The sequence below is a fragment of the Larimichthys crocea genome, chromosome III (genome assembly GCF_000972845.2).
Source record: "Larimichthys crocea isolate SSNF chromosome III, L_crocea_2.0, whole genome shotgun sequence".
Lineage (NCBI taxonomy): Eukaryota > Metazoa > Chordata > Actinopteri > Sciaenidae > Larimichthys > Larimichthys crocea.
The window spans coordinates 5,636,019-5,658,940 of record NC_040013.1 but is presented as its reverse complement, the minus strand read 5'-3'; the positions used below and the strand labels follow the sequence as shown (position 1 = coordinate 5,658,940).

The 22,922-nt window shown below is 43.0% G+C and overlaps 1 protein-coding gene across 11 annotated transcripts in view; it reads right to left on the bottom strand.

The window, feature by feature from the left end:
* The window catches only part of kiaa0825 (KIAA0825 ortholog), a 112,986-nt gene that overhangs the window by 66,716 nt on the left and 23,348 nt on the right, over positions 1-22,922 (bottom strand). For all 11 annotated transcript variants that reach the window (XR_003462275.1, XR_003462274.1, XR_003462273.1 and 8 more), the window contains 12 exons: positions 22,109-22,194; positions 21,728-21,976; positions 15,932-16,209; positions 14,523-14,673; positions 12,126-12,316; positions 10,112-10,318; positions 9,479-9,589; positions 7,552-7,691; positions 4,620-4,799; positions 2,201-2,431; positions 1,819-2,123; positions 1,580-1,686 (listed from right to left, as the gene is read on the bottom strand). Coding sequence is in view for 8 of the 11 variants with exons in the window: in XM_027277861.1 (XP_027133662.1) it covers positions 1,580-1,686; positions 1,819-2,123; positions 2,201-2,431; positions 4,620-4,799; positions 7,552-7,691; positions 9,479-9,589; positions 10,112-10,318; positions 12,126-12,316; positions 14,523-14,673; positions 15,932-16,209; positions 21,728-21,976; positions 22,109-22,194 (2,236 nt within the window). In the remaining 3 variants the exon portion in view is untranslated. The remainder of the gene's footprint in view (positions 1-1,579; positions 1,687-1,818; positions 2,124-2,200; positions 2,432-4,619; positions 4,800-7,551; positions 7,692-9,478; positions 9,590-10,111; positions 10,319-12,125; positions 12,317-14,522; positions 14,674-15,931; positions 16,210-21,727; positions 21,977-22,108; positions 22,195-22,922) is intronic.

The window sequence follows — 22,922 nt, the reverse complement described above, 5'->3', positions numbered from 1 at the left end:
CTTTTTGCCTGGCGGGCCGACGGTGGCGTTGTCGGCGATGGTGGCTGTGCACCCGTGTCAGCACCTGCGCTGTATCCTTTCCTGTCCATCACTGTGCAGGTGAAGCAGATGATTGGATTCAGTCAGCGGGGTGATTAATGAGGGCCCCTCCGGATTTGGGACAGCCTATCAATCATGTCATTAGGGCCAATGTGCCCTGAAAGAGGCAGACCTCCGCCAAGGAATAACTGCATTCATCTTCATCTGTGTATGCATCCCGTCAGCCCAGCCAGGGTCACCATGATGGAGAACAATAATCTTCTCCTCTACAAATTACTTTGCAAAGACAAGGTGGGTGGCGTGGGGAGGGGGTTACAGTTGGGAAAGGAAGGAGGGAAAAGTGGGATGAGGGAACAGGGGTGGGAGGGCTCGCAAAGGGGCAAACGCTCTTTTTTGAGGGGTTCATAAGTGTGTGTGTGTGTGTGTGTGTGTGAGAGAGAGATGCCAGTGAGTGGAGTACCAGTTGTTTTTGGAGTTATTACATCCACCCTTCTCTCTCTCTCTCTCTCCCTCTCTCGTTCTGACACTGTATTCTGATTGTTTACAAGCCAGGCGTCACTTCCCTGTGAAGGTTAGTTTAATGAATAGTAATGATCCCACTGAATGCCTCCGACAGGTGATACATAATCACTCTTCTTTCACTTTTCCACTCAACCCCCTCTCCACCCCTCCACCGCCTTGTCTCTTCTCCTTTTTTTTCCTCCTCCCGTCTCGTCCTCTCTTCCTGTCACTGAAGAAGACAGCATTTCCTAGAACTGGCCATAATCCACTCAGTGTTTTTTTATTTATTTCATTCTTCATCTTCTTTTTTTTTAATTGTACATGTTGCGTTACGGCACGGAATCACCTTTTTATGAGGATGGATGCGTCCAGAGTTTGTTATGATGAAGTGAGCGACCAGATGCGCAATTTCTGGGAACGAGCTCCAAAACGCGGAGCCAAAGGTCACAGATCAGCCCAAAGTGAAAGCTGTTTTCCCATCACTCCAGCCTGCAGTCCACTCAGTCAGACGCCACGTCCATCATTTACCACAACAAACACATCTGATGTCCATTGATCTTACTCATGAAGCTTTCCAATGAAAAATGATCTCGATGATGCGATACATCAGAAATTGAACGCTCAATTAAAAAAAAGAAGCATATCTGAGCTGCATTCTTTTTCATTGTTTTATTTTTGCGTCCATAGTGAATGTCAAGCAGCTGAATACGCCATCAGTCAGTTCAGGCCAGTCTGGACCTCCTCCTTCATCAGGCTATCAACCCCTCAACCTCCATTATACTATTGATGAATCACGAAAATTATGTATCGGGAAATTCATTTTATAAAAAAACGTTTTTACCATCAAAATTATCTGAACGAAATGATACCTCTTTTTTTTTTTTGTTGTTGAAGCCACACATGATTAATCAATACCAACTGAGACTTATGGTTAATGCATATACAGCACTTTCCTAAATGCATGAAAACATTAATATAAACCACATCAATATCCCTCTGACCTTGACCTCTTGCTAAATCCCTGCAGTTGACCTCTCACCTGTCTGAGCAGAGCTTGCGGGCCTTCTGCAGCTGCATGTTAGTCCACTTGGGTCTTTTTTCCTCCAGAGCCTGCAGCACTTTGTGTATTGAGGGTTTGGGAACACCCTGTCAGACAAACAGCAGATTACTGAGGATGTTTCAGCTTATTTTGTGACAAGCAACACCTACAACAGCCTCTACCTTACTATACTCCTTAAATGTTATTGATATTATTGCCATTATTATATTAGCCCCTACCTTCTGTTGAATGCCCATGGCAGCCTGTAGGCACTCGGCCAGCAGAGAAAGGGGCTCCTTCGCTCCACGATCCAGGGTCAGACCACTGATCTGTTCTAGTGTATTTGGGTCTTCCAGGCCCTGGATCAGGCAGTTAAGTAGGGCCCAAAGTAACAGGCCTACTAAGCGCAACTGCCGGGAATGCTGGGAGAGTTGCTTCTCTGCCACTTGGAAGAGGTAGCGGATGGAGAGAGGCACGGATGCTACAGCCAGGGGTAGGTTGGTGAAAACGAAGGACAAGGCTTGAATTGTTAAGGATATGACAGCTGGAAAGAAAGAAAGAGTTGTTAGATGTTAAACTAAAAAAAAAAATTCTAAAATGTGTGTCCCAGTTTGTGCGTACTCTTAGTGGCAGTCTCCTTCCCCCTTGCTTCCAGTGGTGTGTAGCTCCACTCCTTTGGTATTTTAGCCAGGACACTCTCCGGTACATTTCGCTTGAACAAGGCTCCACTGGGCTCCTCCGCGGTCTGCCAATCCATCACCATGGAGACCAGGTGTACCAGGAGGCTGTGGGTAGACTTGGTGACCATCGCCCGGACACATTTGATCACTGCAGGTACTGTCCGCGTTGTGTCTGACAAAAAATGGCAAATAAATGCAGAAGATAAGGCCTTATTAACCATATCCTTCACTGATTTTTGACTTAATTTTTGAAAAAGCTGAGCTGTAAATCAACAAGCACAAAGGCTGTGACCGTAAGAAGTAATCCAGATAACAGGATAGAAAGTGCCAGTACAAAACTGACTCTAACTCAAAGTTAGAACTTTGTTCTACCGACTGAACTACAATCAGTGTGCTGCAGAGTTTTTGTTTTTGTGCTGTCACATTTTTTAAGCCCACCAACTCAAAATGTGACTATTTACTTTAGAGAAGGAAGAGAAGCTAACTTGTAAAGGAATTTATGTCAAGTTGAACTTAATGAGCAGACATGCCTAAAGGAAACCTGTTTTTACTTATTTTAAAAGTAGACGTACAGTCTCTAAATGCCCAATAAAAAAATGAATGCCCCTAGCATTTAATACTACTCTATTAAAATACTGTTTTATTACTATACTTTGGTTTAAATCATAAAACGTTTGGACTTCTGGACAGACACCCCATACAAGTGACATAAAGATTAAGGCTATATGAAATTTTATGATTGCTACAAAATCAGAGTAGGCTGCGTTTCATATTATGGGTATTGAGCTGGTGGGTTTTTCGATCAAGCGATAGTCACACTGTTTCAGAAATGACACTTTTCAAACAATGGGAAAACACAGAGACACAAATAGCTTGCTCGTCCACAAGGCACTAGGGTATCGCGTCGAAATATCTACATTCAAAGCGAGTAATGTTAAATTCAGGTGTTCTCGATCAAAAACCAGGTGGCCTGGCAGTAGAGATCTTACTACCTTCTCCAGGTGCACTATGTCTTTCGTTGCTCTGCCCTTTCATATCCCGCTAATATTGATAGCAGAGCAGCTACAGCATGAAGTTGTATGGCACCCATAAACTTCCTACAGCGTCGGCTGTAAAACCAAAGGCTACAACAGAGAGATATAGTACTGTGACGGCACTGGAAGTGCACTGAAATCTCAAGGGACGTCTAACAAATGTGTGACCTCAGACCCATAGAAAAAGAGGAGAGCGGAACAGAAAATGATATAGCTTTTGGAAGGAGAGGCGCTCTGTGGCAGGTGAGACCTAGACCTATTTTTCAAAGTCACTTGGTTCTCAGACTATATACCGCCCGCTTCCGTATTGACTGGTGTATTGATTCGAAACAACCTGCTACTGTGTGATGAAACATCAGTGTAAGTGGAGAAATAGTGAAACTCTCAATGTAATCTATGAAAGTTAACTCAGTGAACAGTTTAAATAGAAATGGGGGCACTGGGGGTATCCTGTAACCAAAATTATAATACAAAGATTTGGCACAGTCCAATAATTAAACTAATTACCCTGTGAGGATAAATGATGATTGGATGACATTGAGAATTTCTCTCTGGCTCACTCTATTTCTTTTTCATTCTTTCCCTCTGTCGACCCCTCCCTTGCTCTGTCTTCATCCAAATACTCTTCTCCAATCACCCTAATTTATGCTACAATAATTACTACTCACCCAGGATATAAAAATTACCACCAAAAAGAGCTCCGTACTCCACAGGAGTCCTGATTAAGCTCTGTATCAAAGCTTCTACCAGAGAGAGGCAGAGAGAAAGAAGGAGTTGGGAAGTAGTTACAGTCTCTGTAATAACATAATAAAGTCATGATTTAGATCACGTGCATGCACTGTGAACACAAAATGGAAATATTCTTTTTTTTAAATGTCATCAACTCTTTAAATCAGTTACTTACACTGATTTTCTCCAAGCATGAAAGAGTTGTGTGTCAATATCTTGGGCGGTGATAGTAATAGTTATAATTTAACATGAAATTACATTGACTCAGTCTTTTATAATAATAATAATAATAATAATAATGGCTTAATTTTGTAGTTTAGAATAGATAAATAGTAAAGCATGAAACATTATAAGCACAGCAGCAAGCTAATGATTGGTAAAATGTGGAAAATTATGATGAAGTTCCTTCCCTGAAACAAAAACATGTTTTTGTCTCTTTGTAATTTTTTACTAATTTGAATAGCATGGGCACAGTACCACAGAATCTAACAGCACCACAGCTTCCAGTAAAGCACTGTATATCAACCTCTACATCAATGTAATGTCAGTGTGTAGTAATGAGCCCTGAACTGCAACATTATACAGTAGCCATTTTACCTGCCAGTGTGTAAAGATGTTCCCATATCTGTGCCCTTTCTAGGTATGGTTGAAAGACCCGAGTCAAGGCCTTGGGAACATTGTTCAGACAAGTGAAAAGGTTGAACAATGTGACAATGAAGTCATCTCCGGCCTTGCAGCTCACTGTAGACATTTCTAAGCAGCTCTCCTGGCAAAAGTCTGCAAAAAAATAAAAATAAAATAAGACAGTCTGAGTCAGTGGGACACTCAAAATGTCAATGAATTTATGAAATCGTGATATTCAGGAGCACTTGTCATACGTACACAAACAACAGGATGCACGAAGAGATGAAAAAGCTCATATGCACACGTATATTCAGTCAGAAGGGCGTAGGTCAGTGTAAAAATCCGAGTGTGTTTTTGAATTTATGATTCAGAAAATATCAACCTTATGTAGGTAGGTAGTGAAAGAAACCCTATCCTATGAAACAGCATCTTGATTTCTTTGGACAAAAACACATTGGAAAATGTCAAGGCTGCCCAACCTGACACATGTTAACAGAAAGGGTGAACAAAAGGCATTGTGGAATAAGAAGGAGAAGAAAAACCCACATCTGTGTTAGATGGAGGAAAAAAAAAAAAAAAACAGAGCAGGAAAAAAAAAAACAGAAAAAGAAACAGATTTCAAAGCCCCCACAGCACATGGAGACAGGAAGTGAAAAGGAAGAGGTTTTGACAGGGTGTCCTTGTGGGGGTTGCTGTCTGAGCGCGGGGCTGAGGATGGAGGTGTGTGCGCGTGTAACGCATATGGATGTCTATATATGTGTTTTGTGTGCTTACAAGTGTGTGTGTGTGTGTGTGTGCGTGCGTTAAGTTGACAGGGGTTGCTGAGGAAAGGCCCATTGCTCCAGAGGTGGCAGACATCCAGCGGTCTGTCAGTCTGCTGTGTGGGAGATGACAGCTATTTGAATAGGAGAGTGTATGCAACGCAGCAGTCAATGAGGGGGCGCTGTGATGGAGGGCAGCGCGGCTTCCTTCTGACTAATGCTGACTATTTTAAAATGACAGGGCTAAATTAGCTGCTGCATTACAGGGCCAGTAATATCAGCCACCTTAATAACAGGAAGGTAGGAAGCACTGCCAACACTCAAGGTCCTGATGAGAACTGATTTCCTTTATCCTCCTGTCAGTATCTGGGAGTGTAAGTCTCCCTCTATGTTTCTCACTCACGCCTTTCCTTTCAGAGTCACAGATCCAACACATACACTCAAATGTGGTCAACCAACCTGACCTACAATCAGTCTATTAGGTGGCATTATGTGGGTTACGCCAGCATCTTGTTCACTCCCTGTCTAGTAATTGGTCCTTAAGGAGAGAGTGTTCTGGATATCACTACTGTGACTGCAACAGTCCAAGGGAACAGAGGTGACTAACATTAATTTCCACTTGGGGTGCTGGAGTGCATGGCAGGTTAACTAGGTGCCTTTTAATAATGATCCCATTATGGAGCAGCAGCAGATGACTTCAGAAAAACAGATGACAGTGCGCTGGCACATCTCTGTTTCCACTACTGCTGCAGCATACAATAATTTTCAATGTGTTTGTGTTTCTATGTCGATTTCTCGGTTATTTTTCCCAGCTCTCTTCCCCCTGCCTCTCTGTCTCAAAGCTTATCCAACCTTGATACATAGCCAATACATACACCTGTTTATCTTCCGGACAACCAGTCAACCACTCACAAGGGCCCTCTCTGAAAACCTCTGTAATTGGAAGCAGACACAGTGATGATAATAAAAAGGCTATGTGAGTGTGTGTGTGGAAGAGAGAGAGAGAGAGAGTGTGTGCAGCAGAAATAGTGTATCTTCTGATTCTGGGTAAGTTTTGCAAAAGCAAAAACTGTTATTGTAAATATGGAGGAGGTGTTATCACCCTGCAAATAAATACCTTTACAAATCATAAGAAACTAGGTAGGTCAATTAGTTTCTATCTAGCTCTCCGGCAAGTGAGCGTGCTTTGATAAGGCAGATATACCGTACTGTAAAATGTGTCGCTAAGCAACAACTGTGTCGAAAAAGTGCTGTTGATGAAACAAAGTTAGCGTATTAGATAAAAACGCACTGCCAGATTTAAAAAACTGAAGTTTCCCACTGTTCCAACGGCGGCTGACTTCAACAATGACTGTAATACACTGAATTTGATTGAATTAGATAGAAACAAAATCCAGCTGAAGTAGTTTATGACTCACTGTGGGTTTTTTTAGAAAGCACCAAGAAACACCCCGGTATGTACATGTATAAGGAAGTGCAGTGGCTCATGGGAGGCGTTCAGTCGAGCTCTTCCTTCTGTCCGTCTGCTTCCTGGTTAATTAGCCCGTCATCGTGATAACACGCGAGCGTCAGCGCTTCCAGTGTTGATTTACGGCAGCACGGAGGGAGAAGCATTGCGGAGCCTCTCAGCCAGACTCAGACCAAGCGAAAGAACGAAGACAGTGAGAGTTGTTATTAATGAGGTCGCTATAATGTGAATTAATGTGCGAGTGCACAACAGTCTTTAAAGGTTAGACTGTTGCCGGCGCGGAGGGGAGAAGAAGGAAGGGAAAATCTTTAAAGGTCAGCGTGTGTGCTCCGCCTGGGCCTGTTGAGTGTTTATTACTGCTCTCTATTGATTTAGTGATGATGGTGACCAAGGTGAAAATGATGATGAAGGCAAAGATGCTGATGATAACTTCATAAAATGGATAGAGCTCATCTAAGGTCTGCATAACTTGCTTTGGATCTTAGAGCGCCATAATTAAAGAGACGGGTAAACACCTTCCCACACATGGCGCCTGCGGGATCGACTCCGTGGGTCCAGTATTATAAAAAAAAATGAAATAATAAAGAATTAATGAAAGCTTCACGTACTCACACACTGTGCCCTTTATCCATTAACACACACAGCACTAATCCGCGTACACTGAAAACAGACTTACAGGAGTTTTCCAGGAGCATCCTGGGCAGGTGACAGTCTCCGTACAGCAGCGTTCGCAGTAGCAACCTGGGATTACGCCCCGGGTCAGAGGTCAGCAGCCTCAGCTGACATGTAGAGGCCGTCTGACCCATAAGACCATCTCTGAGAGCGGAAAGAAGGAAAACACAGTTGACAGTTCTGCAGTGTCAGGTGAGCGTACAGATAGCAGTCCGTTTAGCAAGAGACAACAAAGGAGGGGCAACGCTCACGAGTCAAAAACAAAGACTGAAATCACAGACTTGTCTCGGGTGACAATCTGGGAAGAAATAGTGTTTATGCTACAATATAACTTCCTTCAGTGTCACTCACTCCTGATACGGGCTTAGTCTTCAAATGCCTTCACTCTCGCTTACTTATAGTGTGCACCGGGAAGGAATTAGCTCTAATCTTGGCCAGCTAAAACCAAATTAACATTTGGGAGACAGCCAAATACATGAATATACAGCAGTACCCCCCTCCTACATCTTTTGTATAACCAAGAGGCTGCAGCCAGCTGTGGGTAATGAGCCGTATCCTTGGTATGTGCGCGCGTTAAGTGTGTGTGCGTGCGTGCCCTTCAGAGCCTATGCTTGTGGTTATGTATGTGTGCAAGTGTGAGAGCATGCTGACATGTGTGTGCCTGCATGTTACTTTATACATCTCAATAAAAATCTAATGGAAGGAATGGACAGAGTTTGTCTGAGGAGCGAGGAGGCGGGAGGGAGGTGCAGGGGGGGGGGTTTGTCTACCCAAGAAATTAACCATTCTACTTGAGCCAGAAAGCAAGAGCAGGGTGCACCCTGCTGCTTGACTGAGGAAAAGTATGCCTCAATCTGACAGTGCAATTTATGATGTCACTAGGACCGCAAATCCAGAAGAAATCCTCTTTTAACTGCTCTGATAAATCTACCAGGCTACAGCCCAGGGTCAGCTTACAGAACTAAGACACACAGATACATACACACACACACAGACGTGCAAAGGGAAGAAGAAAAATGCAGAGCATGAATGTGTGTGAATCCAGGAAAACACATAAGGCCACAAAACGTAACTTCGGATTCTTTTTTTTTTTATAGCATGTAATGCTGGATGATTTATTTATGTTCTTTGTGATTTTATTATTGTTTTATTTAATAACCATAACAATAGGTTTGATTTTAATGGGCTGGGGAGAGATTTGGCCACAGAGGCCGGGGTCCTGGATGAGGACCTGTGGATCTGGCCCCAGGCCACTGGCAAGGCCCCCCGGCGCCCTCGCATGCAGGCAGGAGGTGAGAGCAAAGAAATAAAGAGGTCATAAAAATAAACTAATTTCAGCTCTCCAATACTTAGGAGCAGGAAAGCGGGGGTTAGTTTGATTTGTGCTCCATCAGCACGCAATGACATCACCTCTGGCAGCCGGGGGGGGAGATGAGAGGGGAGGAGGGTGGAGTCAAGGGGGGGGGGATGATTGACTGTACTGTGGAGGTCACAACAGTAACTGGACACACGTGTACACACATGTATGCTTGCATGTACACGCATACACAGCGCAGTGTGCTCTGTTGACACCACATGTGTAAAGCCCTCAGCAACCATCAACATAAACAAAATCAGTGTCAGCAGCAACGGTAGTTTATTTTTTATTTTTTCTCTTTCTCAGCTTGCATCTGTGTTATATTACCACAGCAACTCAGGCTTGAAGCCCTGAGCAACGGGCAAGTCTGGTTATATATCCACACATATAGTATGCTGCTATAACTCCACACGCACGCACACACATATGGTTCTCTATACAGTGGGTGGAGGTGTGTGTGATGGTTTAGCATATCATAAACCGTGCGTGCCTGTGGGTTCGTGTGTGCGAACATGCATATGTGTACCCGCTGTGTGACGGCTGACGGATGGTATGACGGCTGCGTTTTACATACCGTATGGCCTGTTCTGTGAAGAGGTCAGGGTCGATAACATTTAGCCAGTGGACAACGCGGCCGTCAGGCTGATGTGTCGTGGACTCTTTCGCAGGATCAATCATAAATATCCTGGAGAAAGATTGAGATTGCACATGGCAGTTTGGATATTATTTTGATTCATACACCTTGTTTAGTGGTCATCGTTTTCCAGGTAGTGATATCATAAAAAAATACATCCTCCTGTATGCATTTTTTGTTTTTACATTTGGCAGCTCACTCGTGTTAAATCAAGTGTGGGGCTAAATAGTCAATTAGGACACAAAATTCAGTGGCCATAGTCTGTTAATTAGTTTCATATGAAACTGTGTACCAAAGTCAGATTTTAGCTTAACTTAAAGGTCCAGTGTGTAGGATTTAGTGGCATACATTGCTTACCTCACCCACCCATTCCAAGCATATAGGAAAAACCATGATGGCCACGAAACTGATAAATAAGAAAGCCCTTTTTTAGAGCCAGTGTTTGGTTATTTTCAGGTGACTATACACATGAAAACATATTTATTATACTCCACTTTCTGCCATTAGATCATCCTGAATGTGACACACTGAACCTTTAAAGCTGAAGAACAAAAACACACCGTGAATACCAACCTATACAGCGAAGACAGCGGCGCTGTGACAATGACGAGGACTGTCAGGAGTTGCTCGCACAGGCTGTGGATTTGGTACGGCCAGTCTGATCTGCCCGATATTATGGTGATTGCTGAATAAGGATTGGAGCGCACCAATGCCTCGGGACTTTCACACACACTCCACATAAGCTGCTCCACGTACAGCAACACCGCTGTAATATCGCACCTTAGACAAGGAGTAAGGAAAGAGAAAAGGCGAATGTATAGATGAAAACAGAAAAGATGAGATGTGAGCGAATGTGTGAGAACACATAAAGAGGGAGAAAGAGAAAAGGCTCCAAAGACTGACATCCTCCATTACATCATGACATAACAGCCTCATCGTGCAGTCAGTCAGATAAGAGAACCTCCTGGTGATTTTACTGTTGGAAAGTTAAGTGTACTTCAGGCTTTGGATTTCACTATAAAAGTCATTGCCTTTACATTTAAATGCCCCTAAATCTGCTTCCTCAGTTGGCTGGGGAAAGCTGCTCATCATCTCTCATCTCCTCATCGTTGCTCTTCCCATGGCCCAAGTCGTTATTAGACACACACAGGGCTGGACTGATACAGGAGAGGTGAGGTAGCATAAAAGTACCCATGTGAGTGCTATAAGCATAGGAAACTTGGAGAAGCTTTGAAAAGCCATCTGTTTAGGCTAGCCTTACACTTTACAACTGTCCTTCCAGAAACACAAGCATCTCCAAGCAATATAAACCAGGCTTAGTGTTGACATCCTGCAGTGCTACACATGTACAGTGCACTTTGTCTTTGTCACTCTCTCATCGTATCACTGCGTGTCGCAGTTTAACCTGTTCATCGTCATCATTCAACTATTAGGAGGAGAAAGGCAAAGAAGGGTGGAGAAGATGACCCGTAAGCCTGCGCGGAGAGTGTGCCAATGGCGTGCTAACACTACGTTCAGACCTCCACCATCATACCCAAAGGAGATGACGGAAACTAGGCCAACAGTGAGAGAGTTGAAATGATTTAGGCCGTTGTCTAGGAGTTCTGATGTAATTTAGGATACAATTAGGGCTGCGACTAATGATTATTTTCATTATTGATTAATCTTTAGATCATTTTCTCAATTAATCAATCATTTGTTTACTCCATTAAATGTCTGTAAATGGTGAAAAAAAATTGATTACTGTTTCCTCAAAGCCAAAAATAGTCATTTAACTGTCATAGAGGATTAAAGAAACCAGAAACGAAAGAAAAAAGACTCCAGTCTACATAAATGAGGGCTATACAAATATATGTGTGTGAAAGCTAATCAGAGAATTTGTCAGTTAAAACAAAAGCTTCTTCTATAGTCACTGACAATCACGGGAATCTCAAATAATTCAAAAAAACAAACAAATATCATTCCTGTGGTTCAAACTTGACCTTGCAAACAGCAATTTCAATCTCACCACAAGGTCCTTTAGCTTTAAAGACTTCTCTTTCATGTTTGCTGGTGTTCAAAGTTTATTCTTGACCTTGGAATCAGCAGTAAAGAAAAAAAAGAATCCCCAACATCAGATTTTCCAAGTCAACATGGACAAAAGGTGCTTAAAGCGCTGAGGAAGAAAATGTGAAATTGGCAGCCAAACTTTAAGTCTTGATGAAGATCATGTGATCATGTGAAAGTAAAATTTTTCCACAACTATCATCCCATTACACTATTACAGTATATGCAACTTCATATTGTGAATTACATTTTCCAGGAATTCAATTAAGAAACCATTTATAGAGAAAATAACCAGACAGACCAACTCCTATTTTGGCCTGCAAGTGAATTAGATACCTGCAAAGCAAGGTACTTGCAGAAATTCTGTAAATGTGATTGTTGCCATAAAGCACCTACTAATTTGCAACACTGCTCAAAACGGCAAATCACAACCAGAGGTGTTAAAGATGTTAAATGATGTTGGCCAAGAACACAAATTAAAGATAGTGACAAGATTTCTTAAGGAATTGAATTGAGGCCATCATGGACCATGATTGACTACCTGATTTGCAGGTGTCTCTTGTAAGAAGGACGGGCCATAGCATATCTTTGCACCAGCAGCTGTAAAGTCTCTGACAGCACCTGGCCGAGCATCTCCTTGGCCAAGTCTGCCGGAAGGATCGCCCACAGGTCGCTACGGAGCCCACACAGGAAGTAAAACCACATCTGCAGCGAGAAGGAACAGCGCTCGCCCTGTGGAAGAAAGTGGTGGACAGGGAGGGGGGAGTGATGGGGGGGGTTGCAGATGAAGATATGTTGTGATATGGATATTGACAGTGAAGCAAAAACAGAGAGAAACAAGAGGAGAGGGAGATAAAAATAGAGGAAGAGAAAGAAGGGAAAGAGTGAGAGAGAAAACATGAAGGAGAAGAAAAGAGAGAGACAGAGGCAGGTCTGTCAACACCAGGATGTCTCCGTGGTCACGCCACCTGCACTCTGCACCTGGGTTTCTTCCCCCACTGGGATTTTAGACTGCTTTAAAGTCCCGAACTGGAGAACACATCACAACAGGCACACACTTATACACACATACACGCTCACACCGCGTACAGAGGGAGAAAAGAGAGACAGGGAGAAATTGAGAACTTCTCTGAATATGGTGAGCAAAGACAAGTGAGAGTGAGAAGAAAGAAAGACAGACAGAGAGAGGGGGGGGGGGGGGGAGTGATAGAGAAAAAGAGACTATTATCCTGGCATCCTGCAGCTTTGTTGGAAAGGACATAGAAGAATTTATTCATTAAACCTTCCTCTTCTACCTTTACTTGCCCAAACTCCTCAAGTTTAACCTCCAACAATAAACTGTTTTGTGTGTGTGTGTGGTGGAGATCCTGACACGTCCAAAACTCCCCAACTTCCTCAGCTCATCATGCCCTTCAGTCCCTTCTCATTTTCTTCCCACTTCACCTCATCTATCTAGTATTTTACTTCTCTCCATCCACTCCCTTCCTCTCCTCCCTGGAGCCAGTCATTTAGGGATCGGTGGTTGATGGGGAGCGTGACCGAGCTCTATGTCCGGGATTAGGCCGCCATCCTCCGCCTGTGGACTCAGCAGAGCAAATGCAGACACAGACGTTGGATCCAGACCAAGAGCAGCCACAGCTACATGTGTGGTTGGACTGTTTTATCCGTTTATTCAAGTCAAACTTTATTTAACCAGCCAGGTCAACTATGAGCAAATTCCCATTATGGATGACAGCCTGGCAACAGTGAGGACTAAATCTGAGCTGAGGAACTGAGGATGGAATAAACTTGGAAACTCATAACAGCTTCTTTTTTTTCTCCCTCAAATGAATTTGGCTCTGAAGGCTAAATCCTGACAAGAAAGGTAGCCAAGGTCATGTTCTAAACTTCCTTTGATCGCCTTAACTGACCTCATGTGCTGTTATTGTACTGTAGCATATTAAATAGCTCTCTGCCAACAACTATTCATGTGTCAATATCAATGTTAAATAACAAAAAGAAAGGAAAAAAAAAACCCGGAGAAGGGTCCCTTTGGAGCTGCACTGAGCTGTGAAAGAGCCGCCAAGACACAGGGCCGGGTATCCAGGAAACCTAATGCATGCAACTACACACATGCAATAGACATGAAAATATAGACACATACACACCAAATGAAACGCACATCCTGCGATGCCGCTGCACACCCACACGTGCATTCATCTGTGCAGATGCACACAGGCATGCTTGAACAAAAGCACACACCTGCGCACAGCAGGTCTGTCTGACACCAGTGACCCAGAGAAGGAGGGAGGAACAAAGAGGAAAAAAAAAAAAAGGCAAAAGCAGGCTAAAGTAAGAAAGAGAAGGGAGGTTTAGATTGGTTTAAGGGCATAAAGGTAGGGGAGTTTCGGGGGCCCTCTGCTGTTTCCAGACAGTCCCAGTGTAGACTGCAGACTTCAGACAGCTGAATCCCTGGAGCCCCCGGGGCAGCATGGAAGCCACAGATGTTCTCAGGGAGCTCAGAGTAGAAGGATTGGTTAGAAGAGCGAGAGTGGGAGGTAAAGGTGTATTGTGGGAATGAATAGAAGAAGCGAGAAAGCTCCAGAGTTCCTCAACATCTACAGAAAAAGCCTACTACTTTAAGACGTGGCATTAGAATTTCAACTTTTTACAATGAAAGAAATTAAATCAACACTAGACAATACGAAAGATGTTATATGGATTACTCTCTTTATGATCTGGTGGTAAATAAATAAATATAAATATAAATAATAATACTCAAATAGGCTCCACTAATCGAATATGCCAGAAATGTAGAAACACAGAGACAAAGAGGAAAAACAATATAAATATTTTATCCTACAAGAGTGTAGCCTGGTGTTGTTTTTTTCAAGGTGTCTTGGGAGGGAAAACGAAAATGTAACCACGTAGATTTCAGGGAACGGAGAGGGTAATTTACCTCGTAGAAGGGTCTGGGGTCAGCCCAGTGGTGGCTCTCCGCGTCTTGAAGTATGCATGTGGAACAAACCTGGATACAGTAGCTAGTCAGCTGGTCTCTTAAGGCCTCCACCATATCTTGGCACTTCTGGATAGGCAGCAGGGTCAGGGGTCTAGGTAAAGAGGAAGGAAACAAACCTTTAAAGGTAATGACAGAAAACACATCATATATAATACATATGGTGTATTTAGAAAAAAAAACAAAGGGGCCGCAGGGATGAAGAGTGCAAGAGGGCACGATCCCGTAATCCAGGTGCATAATTGACTACTCTATATTCAGGGAGCTATCAAACAAACATGCGGTGAAATGATTAGATGAAAGAACTGATGATTTATTCGAAAAGTTCAGTGTGACATTTCATATCCTTTAAATCTGCCTGCCTTGATACTTTCCAGAGAGAGCCAAGAGTTTAACAGGGGTGCAGGACGCTTAAAACCAGGGGGACTGGATGGTGTAGAAAGAGGAAAGTGCTTTATGACCGGAGGGGGCACAGTGCAAGTGCAGGTGGAGGGGTGCACGGGTCCAGAGGTGGGACAACAGGAGCACTGGGGGCACCAGCGTTGCCTTTAGAGGGGATCTATGGAGAGCAGAGGTTAAGGGGGTATTACGGGGCATAAAAACTCACCAGATGTAGACACAATGTGGGTGTCATTACCTCCTGTCAATCATTTCAGCTCTTTTTCTTTTTTTCCCCCCGTTTTGTCCCCTCCGATTAATCTCAAATATACACAACTTCTTTGAAATTGTAAAATACATTTTCTGCCTGTATTACAAGTGTCGCACATTTTGTGGGCAGGAATCTCTTTGATCTTCTTCCTTCATGTTTCCTTAATAAATATCTACGATGTGATTAGAACGGTAGTCAGAAATCACATGGTAATAAATACCAGGGTAGCTGGCATGAGTTGTGATACACTGATTCAGTCTGCGGTACAATTATTTGTAATGCAATTCAGTTCCTGTTGAGCAGGCCCTTAGCTGCCTGATTAGCTTATTGTTTATTAATTAACAGCGGTTTTGAGATGATTGAGTGATGTTGAAGACGTGGAACAATAGGTGATGTTGGAAACAAGGCAGAGGATGGGTGCAGGGTACAGGAATGCTGCAGCTGTGTGAGGGTTCGGGTTTCGACACTACATCTGTGATGTGTGCTGTCGTCTTGCCGATCACACTTCATGCTTTGAACTCGGTAACATTCAAATCTGGAAGGTCCTGGAGTTTGTTGCCTGTCTGATCATTCTGAAATATTCTTCTACATTCACGTGTGTGGGTTACTGGGATTATGATTGGCCTGTCTTAATGTTTCTGTTTATTAATGCAGCCAGCATTCAATCAAGTAGCACAAACACACACACACACCCTTCCCTTACACTTTAGCTGCAGTAGCATTTGAATCTTTCAGCCTGGCATGGTAGTGCTCCAGTCGTTGGTGCAAATAAATGCACGTGGCCAGCAGAGCAGGCAGGTTCTTGAGGGGTGCAGAGGATGGAACCTCCAGGGCCCTCTCCTGCAAACGGCCCAGCATGGCAAACGCTGCCCTGCCACATGCCTCCACAAAGCTTGATCGCACCTCCTGGAGAGAGCTGTCTCTGCAGGCCGCCGCCAAGGGTAGTAAAGCATCCAGCTCAGTCATGATTGCTCCACAGAACTGAGGGGAAATAGAAGGCAAAGACAAGACAAGATGATCTCAATAACAGAGGGAAAATCTGTCAGTGAGAGGAAAAACAGTGAAAAACATTAGAAAGGGACCTCATTAGATATAAATAATGGAACGTTTGCGGGTAGTCATCAGAATGACAAGGATTCAAGACTGAGCATGTGGGTATTACACAGAACATTTTTCTCTAACATTGCGCGAGCTGAAAAGCAAACATCAGTGCAAATGTAGAATACAGATGTCTGAAGACGTGCCCTCCGCACAACGATTGCTGCTGAACATGCATAATTGGTATCAGGTCAAATAAAACCTTTTACTTCTGAGGATATGACATCAGCATTTGTCTAATGCTGTAACAGCGTGCAATCATGTCAACCCGGATTCAAACGGAAACGTTACAGTACAACATACAGTGGGAAGAGGTGGGGGAGTCAGATATGCTGTGAGAAAAGAAAAGGGGTCAGGCAAAGGTGAGAGTGAGAGAGAGCGGGAAGGGGAGAGAGAGCTGTTTCAGCAATGTAAAAGACCTACAGCTTATTCTATAAACTGCCAGAGCAACAAGCAGGAGTTATCTCATTTATCCACATTTGTCCTGGAGAAAGGCCTATAGGGACCGGGCTGCCTACACCTTCCCCTCTCCAGGGGCTGGGAGACTGGCTGATCAAGGGGCTTTAAAATAGTTGAGTGTGTGCTTGGTGTGACACAGATAAGGAGTGTGCTGGTATTACTGCTGGTATTTACTTCAAGCGAATCTTTAATGTTTTTAATTAATATAATGATTGCACTGTGTCAATCTGATACTTTATACTTTTTTAGAAACAATTTCACAAGCGTGGCACTGAACTAGCCGTAGTTTGAACCTGTTGGAAGCTGATGACATATGGGGTGTGTGTGTGTGTGCGTTAGGAAGATTTGATGCTGTTTACCAAATCATGCACAAAATAAATGCACAGCATGCATATTACAGTGTACGTATGTAGTTTAATATGTAATCTGCAGACACTTAAAAAAAAAACACCATGTACCTATTACTGCAGAGACCAAGATGCACGCCAAGACATATGCGCACACACACCTCGACATCAGTGCCTCGACTACCTCATGTGCTTCCTATTGACATCACATTGAGTACAGTGAAAGATGATCAGGCAGGTGCCAAGGAGTCACATATGTGTGTGAGTTCACCTCCAAATTTATACACCTATAGATGTGAGTTATGAGTCAGGCAGATCCTTAAAAAGCCTTAAAACAAAGCATATTTCCCATATTTCCCTAGAGCTACCGAGCCAGCAGAAAAAAAACACATCGCCATAACTCAGAAAACTCTGTGCCAGTTTAATCAATCAATCATAGCATGTATTACTTGCTTATAGAGCCACACACTCTATTATTTGACTTACTGTAGGGGTCGACTGGGAAGTTCGACATTCTGTCAGATCACGGCTGCAGCGTGTGTACACAATTGACAATCTCACAATCTCTTTACACAATTTTCTCCTTTAAAAGCTTCCAGTGGGGTTAAAAGGCCTGGGAACAATGGCCCGTTTGGACAATTAAGTCAATATCCGACTGCGTGTAGTCATTAGGAGCTTAGCTTTGAGAGAAAGAAAGCAGAGGCAGACACAACACTCAGCATTACCACGGTGATGGAGAGGCCCCGGAGAAGCATCTCATACACATATACTGTAGCGTTTGCACGAACGCAAACACACACACAGTCATCATCACAACCACACACGTGTCCACACTGAAGTCAGACTGAAACCTTAACTAGCTGAGATCAAAGCCCGGAATCCCACCAGGACTATTGCAGCAAGGTGAAAGAGACTGTATAAAGTTTTTAAGCGCTAGGAAGGCCTGTTTGTGTGCAGAGAATTTGGAATAGACAGACAAGTGGAGGGCTTGAACATGCAGGTGAAGGTTTCTGTGAAGTCTGAATACAGAAAAGGGACTTCTGTTGCTATAATAGAGAGCTAGTATTTTAGTTAGAAGGGCCCACCCGAAAAAAGGGGAAGCTCAAACTCAGGTTCTGACAGAAGGGCGGGTTCCAGCTGTTGAACGGAGGGTATTTGGCATTCAGAGCACAACGGACTGCCAATAAAAAGAAAAAAAAAAAAGTACACTACCTAAAGTACTCTGATGGATGAACGGTATCATCGCAACCTGCATATGTATGGTAATGCAGACAGTGAAGTGAGTTCAAGTGAAAAAAAAGTGAGGTTTGAGGTATGAACATATGAATATAAATGTGTGAAATATTGATCCATCAGAACGCCTTTGAACGTATAGTAATTTGCTCTCTGCTCAAACACTAGGGCATGTGTCAAAAAAGGACGGGGGGGAAAAAAAATATATATATAATATCTAACAGTCTCGTCTTGGATGTCTGTCTAGCTCGGTGCTTTTCAATGCAAATGCATGCATGTATAACCTTTGGGTTGAAAGGCTCTCATCTTTGAAGCGTTGACCTACACATAAATATGTTGTACAGGTCCTGAGCACAGACAAATTCTGACTCTCGTTAGCAATGAGAGCCACAAATACTGTCAGTGTAAAAAAGGGCTAGAGGAAGGGGGGTGAGGAGGAGGAGGAGGAGGAGGTGGAGAGAAGAGAAAAAGAGAGAGAAGTAAGGCAGTAATGATACGAGTCTGTACAGTGTGCGGTGTAGAGTAGTGGGAAGCAAGACGAGTTAGAGAGAAGATGGTGGACTGCGAGTTAGAGAAAGTTTCAGCGAGTTTCGGGAGGAAAAGTTGTTCAGCAGTGGTAAAATGAAGAGAAGAGAAAGAAGGAAAAAAAAACAGCATAGTGAGATTTTAAATGGAAGTAAGTATATATGGCAGTCCAGCCCCCAACACTGGAGAACCTTTGTAGAGTTCCACACTAAGCCTGGTCTCACATCATTCGGTCCTTCCTCCTGAGAAAAGTCAATCTCTGGTGTCTACTTCACCTCTCTCTGCCATTTCCCAGGCCCCCTTCTTCTCATCCCTTCTCTCACACTATCCCTTCTTTATCCTGCTCTCTGCCCAAGCATCTCTGCCTTTGTGATACATCCCTCTATCATCTGTATACCCCGCTCCTTCCCCTATTCAACACCTTTTCTCATAATATCATCCATACTGGTGCTTGGTCCCCCCCCCGCCCCCGTCTCTCTTTTGTCCTTAGAGTCCTCAAGTAATACTGATGACTCTTCTCAAGGCCCTTTCTGATCCAGGGTGTCAACTGTGTCAGGCCCAAATCATTTGGGCTCTCTATTATCGAAGGTGCTTTCCGCTAGGGCTACAAAAACCATTAATCTCCCCGGGTCTGGGTGATGTGTGTAGACCTGCATTGTTCAGCCAGGTAGTAATAAAGGAGGATGAACAGAACAGGGACAGGGGTGTGTATGGCAAAACATGGCTCATGCACTGGGAGAGGAGTGACAGGTTGGAGTCTTATATGTAGGTTAACTGTAGACACAATTAATGTATTAGACCTTTGTGTGGTGTGTGTGTGTGTGTGTGTGTGTGTGTGTGTGTGTGTGTTGGGATTTCAACAGCTGAGTTTCACAGAGAAGTAGAATGTGATAAATTGTGATAAATTACGCAGTGGCTGAATTTCTGGCAACCAAAACTGAATGGAAATTATATATTACAAATGTTAAATGACTCCAGATGTGAATAGCACAGAACTTTCTACATTAGTGACAGACCAGTAGGCATTTCAATTGATGCAATATTCATAATTTTTAAAAAAGATTCAACTTCTCCCTTTTCTAAGTTTCCTGATCGGAATGGTCTTATTTATTGTATGACCAGACTTTTGAAAACAGGTTTTCATAAGACGCTGAAGAGCGCCTCCACCCCATGTTCTAAACAGGGCTTAAAGGACCAGTGAACGCCTCATCTAGAGCCAGTGTTAGTTTGTCTGTTCTGGGCTACTACAGAAACATGGCGGACTCTGTGTAGAAGGACCTGCAGCGTCTATAGACATAAAAGGTCTGTCTAACTAAAATATAATAATTCTACTATCAGGTGATTATACACTAATGAAAACATAGTTTTACGTATTATATTCCATTTCTGTCATATTCTGTGAATAGAGCTGCCTGTGCACCGTTCCTTTAAAGCACTCATGCTTTCTTCCCGGTGACTTTTAGCACCGAAATAAATGACAGTATTGTAACTTGCTAACACATTAGATCTATCTTGTGTTTGAGCGCATGGAGAAACTAAAGCTCAGTCGTATTGAGAAAATAGGGTAGAGGTGCACTTCGGTGTCTTGTGGCCTGAATAAGCGTCACAACAACAACAAGCACTTGAAAAATCCTGACCTATAAAAGAATTCACCTGCCAAAACTTTTTTTTGTTTTTCGCCAGACTTTTTTGTTTCTCACTTTCCCCTCAGGGCTTGCATCCTGTTTCTTTGAAATTTCAAATCTTAAATAGAGACCGCAAAATAAAGACTAACCAGTCACAGAGTTATTCTTTCAGAATCTTTAGAAATGAAAATAAAACATTTTCTCCAACACATAACACGCTCATGTGGGTTACCCAAATCTGTATTAAGAACCTCGGAGCACTCCAAATTTAGTTGCTTTGTTGCAGAGCATTGAAGTGAGGCAACAACCTTAATCCTCGCTATCAGAGTTTTGTAACATAATGTTTCTAACAACGCAGATAACACACATCCGATGATGCACTCCAAAGACGATCACACGGCTCTGGTAAGACACTTCACTGTCACTTTCACGTTTCATCACTTATAAATACTCTCCAGGCTACAGACCTTGTGTGCTTCCAGCTGTGCCAGTGGCCATTTACAGAATGGTGTGTCTTTCTTTAGCACATAAAGCATCTTTGGGCATTTTTACTATCTGTGGGCACTGTGAAAAGAATTGCTTAAAGCACAGTTTTATTTTAATAGCGGCAGAAAGTCACAAGGTAATTCAGGGATAACAACATGAGAGAAATATAGGGGTCGAGGCATGAAATTTAATGCTGTAAAATAATGTGGAGGAGGCATCTTAATGAAGTAATCTCCCCTCCATATATGAACGATATAGTACTTTAATTACACAATTTAAACAGATTAATCAACAGCTTACTGTAATTGCTGGTCAAAATCAGATTATTAATGTGCACTTGAACGCAACTTGATAAAGCTCTATAGTTTTCTGTCAACTCATTTACGCAGCTAACTTGAATATCACCTCAAATCGGATAGGAAGAAATGAAAATGAAGGCAAGCTAATGCACTTTCCTGATCACAAAACTAAATAATAACTAAATCCAGAGATCTAGAGAAACAGTTTTGCATTCGCTCTGATGTCGTTGCCGAGTCGTGGACTCATGAACAAGCTTTGCAAACTCTTGCTAAGGAGAAATATGTGGCTCTCTTTCTAGGGACCAGTGTGACCCGATTGTTTGGCTTAAATCTGCACTCTGATGATTTACCAGTTTTAGTCAAGGAATCATCCAAACCACTCCTGACAATCCAGTTGTTAGACTATCCTACACAAAATCCACAATACCTTGGCTATCATATTGGGAGTCTCTCTCTCTGAGTAGGTGTAGAAGGAATCTTCTCTGAGCTGTTCGTTGCTGGTGGTGTCTCCAGTAGTGCCGCTCAGCTCAACGCTGGTGTGTCCTGAAGAATGTAAGGCCTCTTCCTGCTGTAGACTCTTGGCACAAGCATCATCCAGCACCACTTTCACACAGTGTGCCATGTGAGGGACCAGCCCGATAAATGCTGACCTCCAATCGAACTCCAAAACCTGCGCCTGTAAAGGAGGAAATGAGCCAAAAATTAATTAATGTTCAAATGCTGAAGGGAATCTCTCATTTGCAGTACTTCACTGCTGCACAACTTCTTTGCTATCTTTGCAACTATGTAAAAATATTAAAAGTCTTACCTCTGGTGTGTGGAGGAATGCTTCAGCTGTGGATTTCTTGCCATCTGTAGTCATGTGTGAATCCTCTCGACTCTTTTTCAAGATGCCTACATGACCAATACATTTTTGCAATGCAGACATCATGTAATACAACCTTAAAGACATTAAACAGTAACTAGGCAAGCTCTCAGATCGTGTCAGTGAAATGAGATATCATGAGATATGCCAATTAAAAAATGAAAAGCTATGTGGTGGTAGCTTCTTTCGCATCTATGCATTATTTAGCATGAATATTTCCATATCACTCATAACATACTGTATGTTATTATGTGTTAAAAGCCTCAATGAATGCCAAGTGTGGTAACTTGAAAGCAGCTGTATATAACTAAGAGCCAAATATAGGTCACACTGCTCTCATCTCGCCCCCAAAAGCCAAAATGAGGCACAGTGGCCGGAGTATAACTGTACATGCCTCAGAGGGAGCAGGAAAAAGGCAATAAATGCTAATGGAAATGACTTTATGAGTCTAAATTTGAGGCTTAGATTTGATTTGAACCCGGATAGCATCAAACATATATGGGGTAATTCCGCGAGGGGAGATTGTGTGGATGTGTGGGGAGACGGGCGAGTGTAGGAGGGTGACGTGAAGACAAGCGTACAGGATGTTGGGCTGGGTTGCAATTAAAATGTGTGAACATCAAGGCCACAGTTTCCTAATCAGAAGGAGAAGAGTGAGACCCCAGGCGAGGCAATTTAGCCGAACAAGACCACACGGAATGGAAGAAGGAGGAAGCAGCAAGCGCATCACTTTTTGACCTTTAAGCCCATCTGATGA